This window comes from Garra rufa, chromosome 7 (assembly GCF_049309525.1).
Source record: "Garra rufa chromosome 7, GarRuf1.0, whole genome shotgun sequence".
In the NCBI taxonomy this organism is placed as follows: Eukaryota; Metazoa; Chordata; class Actinopteri; order Cypriniformes; family Cyprinidae; genus Garra; species Garra rufa.
This window is the reverse complement of record NC_133367.1, coordinates 32,977,215-32,989,619: the sequence shown is the minus strand read 5'-3', so window position 1 is coordinate 32,989,619 and position 12,405 is coordinate 32,977,215. Positions and strand designations below refer to the sequence as shown.

Sequence of the window (12,405 nt, the reverse complement as noted above, 5' to 3'; positions counted from 1 at the left end):
AAACATGTAAGGCCTTTGTTTATCTTCAGAACACAAATTAAGATATTTTTAATGAAATCCGAGAGCTTTCTGACCCTGCATAGACAGCAACACAACGTTCAAGGCCCAGAAAGGTAGTAAGAACATCGATAAAAAAAAATCATATGGCATTAGTGGTTCAATCGTAATTTTATGGATCTATGAGAATACTTTCTTTGCGCAAAGAAAACAAAATAACGTCTTTATTCAACAATTTCTTCTACAACAACGCATAAAGTCATTACTTTTTGTTTTCTTTGCACACAAAAGTATTCTCAAGCCTGATCTCATGATGTACCTGTGGTAACATTTTCGCAAGACGCGAAATAATCTTTGTGGAGCTAAAAAAGTGTTTGATGAGCATATTTTAGGTTTGTAAACATTTAGGATGCACATCATGGTTGCAGAAAACCCAGGAAAGAATTACACGAATACATTATTAAATAGTTACATTTAAAAGATTATAGATTATATTGATTAGATGTCACTTTCAAAATGTTCTCCGCATATTACAAAAGCTTGTCACCCAGCGATAAGCACTTTTATTCAAGAAAATTGCATTAGATAGTGGGATAGTCTTACAGATCTGAAACAGGGATGACAGGATTTTTGTGGGCGGAGCCTATCTGGTGGCAGAAAATGACGATTTTCAAGTGGCAGTCTATGGAGCCATGGAACAAAAGAATTTAAAAAAAGGTCAAAATTCTGACTTTATTCTCGCAATTCCAGAATTATATTTCACAACTCGTCATTCTCTTTTTCACCTCAGCTCTTTGGCTTTTTTCCCCTTAAGAAGTGATTCACTGTTTTTGAGTTAAATCGAGTTATAAAGTCCGAACTAGGAGATATAAACTTGAATTGTTACGTCCCGAAAGCGAATCATACATACAGAGCTGTAATCATAACTGTACGAAAGCGATTACAAATGCTCGCTGTTTTACCACCTCTAGTGTTCATTTCTGTTGGAAACTGCAGTGATATGTACTTATTGGTACATATTTTGCATATTGCGAAAAAGTTCCCACAGGTACGTTTTCGTCATGAGATCAGGTTGGTATTCTCGTAGCTTCATACATGGCGGTATGTATTTCGCGTCTTGCAAAAACATTTCCAAAGAACTTTATGCATCGTGGATGCAAATAAAGTGTTGAATAAAGTCGTTATTTTTGTTTTTGTTGCGCACAGTTTTCTCGTAGCTTCATAACATTACGGTTTAACCACAGATGTCACATGGACTATTTTATCAATGTCCTTACTAGCTTTCTAGGCATTAAACGTGTCAGTTGTGTTGCCGTCTATGCAGAGTCATTTAGAGTCAGAAAGCTCTCGGATTTCATCAAAAATATCTAATTTGTCTTCTAAAGATGAACAAAGGTCTTACAGGTTTGGAACGACATGAGGGTGAGTAATTAATGACAGGATTTTCATTTTGGGTGAACTAATTCTTTATAAAAATCTCCCAAACCTTAATTTGACTGAATTGGCGTTTAAATGTTTACATATCTAAAATTAAAACCTATTGATTTAGTGAGAATTTCTCTTCTTCAATCTCATTGCTGCGCAATAGGCTTTTGGAGCTATTGGGACATTCATCATACTCTGGTACTCGCTATATTTCTGGAAACACGTCTCTGGGTCCGGGCTTTCGGCGACCCACTCCATCATGGTGGACATCAGAGTTCTTTTCCCGGGTTCACTTTTCACACGTTTAGAGCAGCACAGGTTTTCAATACTGATCAGTCACAGCCTCTTTCCTGTTCATTCATCACTCGCCCCCAGTTATTTTTTTTTCCCCCTGGTTTCTCTCTCTCTCTGGTAAATCAGTGGGACAAAGTGTTGTGGATGAAGTGTGCTAATCTTTCTCTGTGATTGCATGCGGTGCGGCGGAATGAAAGCTGCTTCTGTTTGTTATATTCTCTTGCCCTTGGCCACGACTTTGATTCCTATTAATTGAGGGAGATAAATGCTTAACAACAGATGAGGATTTAACGGATTGCAATGCGCCGGAATTGCGAATTGCTGTGCGAATTGACTTCTGTCTAGCAAGAACGTAATTCTTAACAGATCTAAAGCAATGAGGTCCTGGAAATCTCCTGATACTCTGGACAATTTGCATGTTTTGACAGTTACATTGTAAATAATCGGTTTCACAAAAGATTTGAACAGATAAATGACTGCATTCTCAAGTTGCTGCAGCTCATAACAAGTTTGCGAGGGCATTTGAGCTTTTAGCACTTGTGGTTGTTGTTGTTGTTGTTACTATATATTAGGTAGAAGTAATGTGAAATCTCAAAAGCTTGCATGTAAATAATTCCACTCTAACTCTAGAGAAAAGTACCACTGTTTATCTTCAAAACAGCTGGTTTCCTCTGTCAAAGTCTGTTTTTAGCATTTAGGTACATTAAACCAAACTTTTCAGGAGACAAGTATAGGCCTGAAAGTACAATGACTAATTTTGTCATAATATTGTGAAACTCAGGTGCTTTTGTTTTGTAATAAGTCCATGTAACTTATAAAAAGATTTTCTTTTTTTTGTGAAATAAGGACTGCAAAATTCCCATGTTAGGATTTGTGAGGTCTATACCACTTCCTGTTTTTGTTACCAAGTTAACAAAAAGCTTGTACATGTAAATTGTTCCATTCTTACTTTAAAGTTCAGTCTTTTTTTCTACAAACCAGTTACTGTTTCCTCTGTCAAAGTCTGTTTTTAGTATTTACCGACATTTCCCAACAAGTACAGGCCTGGAAACGAAGCAGCTCGTTTTGTGCCACAATAATTGTTATATTGTGAAACTCAAGTGCTTATGATTTGTAAGAAGGGTACACTGAAATGTCTTCTGAGTCACCTGTAATTGATGCGCAAATTCAGCATCTAGCACTTATCGTAGTCACTGGAATATGTGGTTAATTAAAATTAGACTGACAAATGAGTAATGAAAATGATAAATAAACCCTTCAAATGTTGCCCGCGTCAATTTAATTGGATTACTCTCAGCTAATGTGTTGTGAAGCCCCCCCACTAATTATATATTTTGACCCAGAGCAACACTATCTACTTTATCATTAACGCATTAGTCTTCGGTTCCATCTGGGGACTGATTCTGGGATTTTTCAAGTCTCATTTTAATTTAATGAGTACATAATGGTGATTTGAATGTTGGTATTTCTCCATAATGTTTTGAAATTTGCATGAATTATGCAAATTCTGACAACTAAGACATTTTTAGTTTTGCAGATGAAGGGTGCAACTGTCTGTAAAAGTCAATTAGAAGTGAATTATTAGCAATAATGTTTATTTCATCAGATCTATGCTGGGGGTCATTGAGGTAACCAAAGATGCTTTCAACTCCTCGTGCTTTGCGTTGGCCATTTGTGAGTTATTCGTGACAAACTTATTGTGTCCGATCTCAATCATGACATTGTGAAGTTGGGTTTCAGCTCAGGCTTAGTAACACAATATTTGAATAACACTGGAACCACAGACCACACGTCCGAGACAATGTGCTTAAGAAATACATTTAATAAATAGTTTTAACTTGCCCTAATCAAAGGCAGACCTGTATATTTAGTCAATGTAAAGCTTTGAAAAATATTATTTTAATCATATCTGACATCTATGATGCATTTAAAGTCCATATATATATATATTATCTTTTACACATACTGTTTTTAATTTGGTTTGGATACTGTAAACCATTTGCAGGTTTTAGGTAGATAGAAAAAAATCAACATCATCTCGTAATGTCAGGGGTGGACATCATTGAGAATCAAATGTGTCACAGTACAGATACACCACCATATGATATTCCCGTTTTTTTATTCTTTTGTATACAGAAACAGTGAGGATCTCAAGAAAATTGGCCCTTAGTAATACCACTCGAACATTAGCTTGAAGAGGAAAGTCGGCACCCTCTTAATATGTCTTGGTTAATTGGCACCTGAAAATGGCAGCTTCGCCATCGCATGATTTTCATTGTGCATGCTAGATATTGCACGCGTAGATGTCTCTGACTTCCCTTTAAAAAGACAGGTTTACAATACATAACATCTCTCTGAAATTAAAAAAATAGTTTTAATTCACGATACCAAAAACACTGTGCTGTTCCCTACCTCATAAACTGCTGAATTTTGCACATGCTGTGGTAACACTACTGCACCCTGAGCCCTGGCTAATCACCGAAGACCTTCCCACTGCAATTTCCTATGGCGCGGTCGCCCGCTCTTATCCTTCGCCATGTTAAGGCAAGGATTGTGCTTGTTGCTTTGCAAGTGACTCCAGTATTTAATGAGTTCGTTGGGCTGGAACTGGTGGGAGGTGATCAGGTGACTGTACTTGCAGCTGGAGTACGACACTCTCCAGTGGTTGAAGAGAAACTCATTTGGTGGTGGCACCGGGTCGATCCGCAGTTTCGCCAGGCAGATTCCTACATACACATCCTCGAGATGCAGGCGGCGAATGCTCAGCGAAGCGTTGTAGATTTTCGCCGCCATGTCCCCCGAGAAGACGTAGCCCGTCCCGGAGCAAAAGATAGGGTATCTCTCGCTGGAATAGAGTTCTGGTGGCATGTACCACTTGCTGTCCTTGTTGCGGTTGGGGGCGTAGCCTCTCATTAGGTAGCCTGTGAAGTAATTCTGTCGAGGTGCCATGTTTGGCTTAAGCAGCTTTTGGATGAGATATTCTGTGTTGACAAACATGTCGCTGTCTGTCTTCATGACATAGCGGGCGTGCGGACAATAGCGAGCAACCCAGCTCATGCCCATTAGCGTCTTGATGGTAAGGTTGTAATAGGTGTCCAAGAAGTCCTGCTGGATGATGTCATGGTGCTGCAAGCTCTCCTCCTCGATGGAGCTCTGGGGATACGCGTTCGGTATCCTTCCCAGCAGAAAGAGGCGCACAAACCCGTAACCCATGGCCAAGCTCTCATTGCCCCAGGTCTGTCTGATGGCGTTCCTTGCCTCCAACTGCCTTGGCTCGGCAGCAATTAGCAAGACTAGGAAGGGACTGCTGCTTTCGTTGCACTTGTAGGGCTCATTAAGCAGCCAGTGATAAGGCTGGGCTGCCAGACGCCCTCCCACTCCCATTTCCCTGTGCAAGCTCTTGGTGTTGCCGTTAGTGCTCGAGTTGTTGCCACTCGGCGAGATCTCCAATCCCACAATCCCCCGGGCAGTGATCTCAGCCTGGTGGGAAGTGAAATTGAAGTTAACAGACGGTTTGGGGAGCACATAACCATTGTCTTTCCAGAGGCTTCGCAGTGAGCTTTGGTTTCCCTTTGCACGCTCCTTGTGGGGGCGCAATCCCCGCATGGTGTAAACCAAGGGGTTGTCTCGCAACCAACTCCGGCCCTGCAGCAAATCCTGGTGGCAGTAGATGAGGAAGAGGGCGAAGAGTGAGGCCAGCGAGAGAAGGCCTGCTACATGTGTGCGGAAGAGTGACCGCTTGACATTCCAGGTCATCTTGATGGGGCAGTAGTGTCGCCGACGCCACTGCATGATGTAGAGCGGGGCTGCTTAGCAAAGCGCGGCGGTCACAACCAATCACATCAAACATGTGTTGCAAACAGCCTGAGGGTTATCTGAGCTGGCAGATGGGTGTGTTCAGGGCCGCAGGTGGACCTACGAGAGCGATGACAAACTGTTCATGAGAGTTGCAGGAATGCGTTTCTCTGACCCTCTCCAGTGACAGACGGTCATGCTTTGGGGCAGTTCCCTTCTGAAGGACGACTGCTTCCTCAGACTGATGTCTCTGTGATCTAAGAATGAGGAGAGGAAAAACAATGAGTAATACTGAGTAGTGTAGCAACACAATGGATAGCAGAAGATCTTAAATTACATCCATGAGCCCTGTACTGCTACGGTGGCATCACCTGCAAGGTTTATGACCGCATAAATCTTCTCCCCGCACCACTAACGTTATGATTTTTTCAGTCCCCTGCATTTGCAGTACATGGCAACACTGTGGGGGAGATTGCTAACGGGGTCTCTGCATATCATGAGCTAACCTTTACTGCCCTGCGTGAGAGTTTAAATTGCAGGTTTGCACAACATGGCATTCAGTGAGAACACTACTGCCTCAGAGGCCCTCTAAGCCACCTCCCCACCCAGATGCACTCTAACAGCCAGAGAGGGGAAGCATCCGTCAAAATGAATTTTCAGGCTCCAGCAAGCAGTGTTGCAGGATCCGCAGCCAGAAGCAGCGAGTGATAACAGCCCTCACCCCTTATTCACCCTCCACCTTAAACTTATCAACACTGCACCAGAGGGAAAGGCCTCCCTGCCAGCAATTTCCTCTCTTAACCATTGCTTTCTCACACTAGGGGTTATTAGATTCTGGAGCCTCCTCCCAGTAATGGTGATCTAAAAATAGGAGAGAAATTATTACAAAGGTAAAGAAGAGGTCTTGTTTTTGAAAGTCATGTTTTGTTCAGGCTCGTTTCGAGAGCGTCAGAGGAGGGAGTACTTAATTAATTTTGAGTAATGACAAATACGGCACAAATTGCTGTCCTATTGAAAGCATTTTTTGTTGTTGTTGTGAGAATGATACTGTACGTCATTTTATAAACTATTATCCAACATATAGCATTAATATATTACGATAAATAGTCAATTTTAATAACACTTTACAATAAGGTTCATTAGTAAACAGTTAACTACATCAGTTAACATCAGTACAGTATTTATTAATCTTAGTTAATGTCAATTTGTATTAATTAATGTTAACAAGATTAATAAAGTGTAATAAATGTATCATTCATGTTAGTTAATACATTAACTAATGCTAACAAATTACACCTTATTGCAAACTGCTACCAAATTTTGTAATGAAATATCTGAATTTAATTAGAATTTATCCAACTATTATTATTATTTATTATCTTATTACATTTTGTTATACACATTGCAGTGCTGACTATTCAACTCTGTTAACCACCTAATTTTAAGAACATCAATATTTTTTACACTTTAATATTTTTATATTATTTTATTAGGATAGGACAATATTTGGCTGAGATACAACTATTTGAAAATCTGGAATCTGATGGTGCAAAAAAATCAAAATATTGAGAAAATTACAAAATATCTCCATGGAACATCAGAAAAATCAATCATTTTGACCCATACATGCAACTTTTTCGTTTTGGTTTTGTGGTCCAGGGTCACATACTATAAATATAAAAACCCATATTTTTGAAACATTTATGGTAAATATACATATATGCCTTATTTTACACTATTTAAAATAATACAAAATATATTGTTCAAAGGTTTTGGGGTTAAGACTTTTAAATGTTTTTAAAGAAGTCTATTATGCATGACTAGGCTGTGTTTATTACAATATTACAATTTAAAAACTAATAACTGTAACTAAATACTAATAACTAAATAACTGTTTTCTGTTTTGATAATAGTTTAAAATGTAATTTATTCCTGATTTTTCAGCATCATTACTCCAGTCTTCAGTGTCACATGACCCTTCAGAAATCATTCTAATATTATGCTGATTTGCTGCTCAAGACACAGTTCCTATTTTGTTACTGCTTAAATATTTTTTTTTTTGAGGATCATTTGATGAAAAGAACTTGAAATAGAAATATTTTGTAACATTCCAAATGTCTGTTACTTTTGGCAAATGTAATGCAACCCTGCTGACTAAAGGTATTCATATTATATATATAAACAACTTACTGACTCCAAACTTTTCCATGATAGGGTATAATTTGTGTTTATGCTTACTGGTTAAAAAACAAAAACACACATATTAGGGTTTTAAACTACTTATACAGGGTTTATAAAAAACACTGACTTTATATAACATAACATATAAACCACAGCTCAATTAACGTTTAGTGTGACCTTCTGACTTCGTTCACTTTCATAGTTTTGTAAGAGTATTCTATGCCCTATTTCGCGAGTGCTATGCGCTACGCTTCAACATACCTACTAAATGTTTGTCTCTATGGATTGTTTCCTGTTTTGTTGCAACAGCTGGATCAGAGGATGATAACCTTTTCAACCAAATGTGCTCACCCTGCATGGGCAATTACAGTAAGATGGAAAGAGGCTAAGCCTGGCTTTACTTTAAAGGTTAACACACTTCAGAACAGAGCGAATGAAATGCTCCAAAGGTTTCCTTTGTCATCCATTTGATATCCTGTAATGAGAGCCTCACTAGAGAACACTACGTACTGCACTCACTCGGGTGCTAGGTGTTTTTGTTTTTGCCAAAGTCAGATACATGCTTGTTTGAGAGGAACACGAGGCGAAATAAATATTTATGTGTTTGTTAACGACAGACAGGAATTCAGAAAATCAGCTTTAGCTTTCAGCTACACTAGTTTTCCTTTCAAACAGTTACGGAAATTAGGAGCGTGATGTGGCCACAGCGGTCAGCAATTAGACGAGCAACATGAGACTATTAGACTTGTGATAGGAAGCACCTGCAAACAAAGTTAATATGATGGAGATCAGCAACTCAGCAATCAGCGTAGTCTATAATAATAAATGCAGGAGCTTTTTAATGCACTGCTCCCACAGGTTTTTTTGCAAAACATTTTTCTGTAGCCAATGCATTGTTGAGATGTTTCTGGTGCTGGTTTCAATTTAATCGTGAAAGGTAGCATTTGTAAGCTTAATATTATGAATAGTTTGCATTGCATATGTGACCCTTGATCACAAATCCATTTATAAGTTCAATGTTTTGAAATTGAGAAAGCTGGATAAAATGATGCATGGATGTTAGAATAGGACAATATTTGAAAATCTGGAATCTGAGAGTGCAAAAAAAATCTATATATAGAGAAAATCGCTTTTAAAGTTCTTAGCAATGCATATTACTAATCAAAAATTAAGTTTTGATTTATTTACGGTAGGTAATTTACTAAATATCTTCATAGAACATGATCTTAATATCTTATACTTAATATCCTAATCATTTTTAGCATAAAATCGATAATTTTGACCCAATCAATGTATTTTTGGCTATTGCTACAAACATACCCATGCTACTTAAGACTGGTTTTGGGGTCCAGGGTAACATATTAATATTTAGTATGTTTAGTTTTAAAATCTAAACATACACCATTTTATCAATAAATATATGAGCAAGCCAATGAATAACTGAACTAAATTCTGGATGGCACTAAATAAATATATAAACATACAGAGGGCAATAAGCGCAATGTACAATCATAACAAATGTGCACCAGATTCAATAAATCTCCATATGCGCTAGTGGCTCTCCCAGAAGGAATGATTAATTTGACATTGAGTGTCCCATGTGAAAACACTCATGCATTTGCAAGGTCTCCGCTCATATCTTTGATGGTTGCGTTTATATATACTAAATATGACTTCACATTTTAATGTTTGCTTATACTTGTAATATGGCCTTTTGTGGGACACATTGGGGCCATGCTTGACATATAATTGCAATCATTACTCAAATGCCAGGGTCTCTCATTCAGAAGTTTGCGAATGCTCCTTTGCAAGGTGAATTTAATGAATCACATATCGTGAGGATGCAGCACAAAGCATTTTATTCTCCGAGCATCTGTCATCCATAACTTGGACTGAGATGAATACCATCCCCCCAGTTCTGCTATTAGAGAGCTGTGGCCAAATTAACACACACACACACACACACACACACACACACGGTGGAATAATTTTACAAGGTACTTGAAGCATGCCAGCACACATCTTGGCCCCTGCACACTTCAGCAAGTTGTTTCAATTGTTTTTTTAAGTCAATAAGCCTTATGTGACTAATATGACGTCTCATCTCCCATGAGAGCAAATAGGTTTGTTGATTCATGCACATTACTGTCACAATCTGCCAGCTACTGTGCTGAACAGCGTTACAGTTCTTTTAATGAACTGCAACATATTCGACGCATTAATATTACTACTAAAAAGGCCCTACTTTAAAGTCTTTCTGATACTATTTGTGACCCTGGACTACAAAACCACTCATAAGTAGCATGGGTATATTTGTAGCAATAGCCAACAATACATTGTATGACTCAAAAATGACGCTAAAAATCATGTTCCATGAAGACGTTTTGTAAATTTCCTATCATAAAAATATCGGCATTCAATTACTGATTAGTAATATGCATTGCTAAAAACTTCATTCGCACAACTTTAAAGACGATTTCCTCCATATTTAGATTTTTTAGATCTCCGTCAAAGGTTGACCTATCCTTACAACCTTTTGGAGATGCATACATCTCAATTTAAAACAAACTGACCCTTATGACTGGTTTTGTGGTCCAGGGTCACATTTGTATTTTACTCTGGGGAACAGGAAGAAAGCCTTGACAGTAAATGCTTTGACAGCATGGGGGCCAAGTCCAACCAGTTCTTTCATACTATGGCCACGGCTTAAAAGTGCTTTCGAGCAGAGTATAGCGAGCCGTGGGTGGTGGTCAGCCTGCAAAAGTCTATTTCACCGGGCAGCGGTGGTGCTTCCTTGCCTCACCGCTCACAGACTAGCCAAAACTGGGGCAGTTCTTCACATTTTCACCACCTGGCCGCAGCCATATTTCCTGCAGCGTTCGTTTGGTTTTATTGGTCAAACTACTAAGAGACGAATATATATGTGGGTGGAAATATGTGTTTTATATTTTTAAGACTCCTCTTTAGGCATTTAGACATTGCCCTTTAAACATGTCCATCCTGTTTACACACAACTTAAGTGTCGAACTACTTACTGATCCGTTTTCTTCCTCAGTATGCATTATGATGTTTACAATTGAGATTGTACCCTTAAAGGACAGCAAAGAGTAATTATACTTGTTAAAAACAATATTATATTGAGATATCTATTATATTATGAGACCTACCTCACTCTGTGACAGAGTGGAAAGATGCGCCGTCTGTCGACCCGCACAGCGCGCCATCATTCCCTCCAGCATAACCGATAAACCACCTCTTCACTTCCCCTCTTGCTACTCGCAAGAACTTGGGCTCATTTCTTCGTTTTCCATCTTGAATTCGAAGCGCAAAACCCCTCCTTCCATCTGTCAGGAGCTATTGTTGTCTGCCACTGTACACATTAGGCTTTATCTCCCTGTGGTGCTATCTCTGAGACCGCTACTTTCGCTCCCTCTTCCGTTAAATAGCGAAACGCCTGTAATTTCTCCACAAATATAAACAGCTGAGAGAGGCGGGAGCGGAGAATTTAAAAAAAGAACTTCAACGGTCACATTCTACGCGTCTGCAGTCATTGCGAGGTACGTCCAGGGAAGTAACGGGAGACAAAACAGCGGCGGCGAGCGAGTAGGATGGCTGTCGCGGGTTGTTCCTGTCAGAATAACGGCAGCAAAAGGCCTCTCCGTGCCTGGTCTAACGGAACACGACCCTGAAGTGCAGTAGAAGGCTCTGAAGCCTCTCCTCTTCCCCAAATGATGTGCGGGGTGGGCTAGTGGGAGGGAAAGCAGCTGTTGAAATGACGCTGCTCCGATGACTGACTGACTGACTGACTGAGCCCCTGCGACGTCACCGCCTACTTAGGGGAGAATCCCACGTGATCCATTTAGAATCACTCCCACTCCCCACAAACCCATCCAGACCCCCACTCTCTCTGTCCGCTCCTAGTGAATGAACGAATTTAACTCGCCGAGGGGCCAAGGTTTGGCTGGTTAGCTTCAGCAGTTAGCCCCTGCTGGTAGATGTCGTAACTACAGCATTATGGGGCAATAAGAAACTGTCTCCATTGATGCAATTCAGAACTAGCCGCTTATTCTTTTTCGCAAGGAAAACTGTTGTTATAGTAAATGTTTTGCCAGCGACAAGAGTGTTTTCAGGTTGAATCGTGAAATGAACTTGTTTTTTTTTTTCCTTCCCCTCAGTACGTTAAGCTGCCTTTGGCATTGCAATTCTGCAGGATTCCCACATATTTTGACTCAATGACTTTTCATTATTTTAAAATGACTTTGATAAATAAAGCTGAATGAATAAGCTTCTCATTGATGTATGGTTTGTTAGGATCATATTGGGCTGAGATACAACTATTTGAAAAGCTGGAATCTGAGGGTGAAAAAAAAAGAAATGTTAAGAAAATCGCCTTTAAAGTGGTCCAAATAAAGTTTTCCTGATCAAAAATTAAGTTTTGATATATTTACGGTAGGACATTTACATGGAACACGATATTTACTTAATATCCTAATGATTTTTTGCATAAAAGAAAAATCTGTAATTTTGACCCATACTATGTATTGTTGACTATTGCTACAAATATAGCTGTGCTACTTAGGACTTGTTTTGTGGTCCAGGGTCACATATGGTGAAAAGTGAAAAGCTGCACTTTTAATAACAAAACCATAGTACTGCTTTCTAAAAAAGGAGAGAAATATGCACAGATCAAACAGCATTTACAAGCCAAACAAA

General features: G+C 39.2%; 1 protein-coding gene across 1 annotated transcript; it reads right to left on the bottom strand.

Annotated features, from left to right (window-relative positions):
- Positions 1-3,520: 3,520 nt before the first annotated feature.
- b3galt2 (UDP-Gal:betaGlcNAc beta 1,3-galactosyltransferase, polypeptide 2) lies at positions 3,521-11,565 on the bottom strand. The gene is made up of 2 exons (XM_073844001.1): positions 10,860-11,565; positions 3,521-5,768 (listed from the first exon to the last, which is right to left on the bottom strand). The coding sequence occupies exon 2, from the start codon at positions 5,506-5,508 to the stop codon at positions 4,192-4,194; it is 1,317 nt and encodes a 438-aa protein (XP_073700102.1). The 5' UTR covers positions 5,509-5,768; positions 10,860-11,565; the 3' UTR covers positions 3,521-4,191.
- Positions 11,566-12,405: the final 840 nt, after the last annotated feature.

What these genes read in the sequence shown, in the direction of transcription:
- b3galt2 (XM_073844001.1), bottom strand. Translation starts at nt 5,508, where the DNA reads ATGCAGTGGCGTCGGCGACACTACTGCCCCATCAAGATGACCTGGAAT.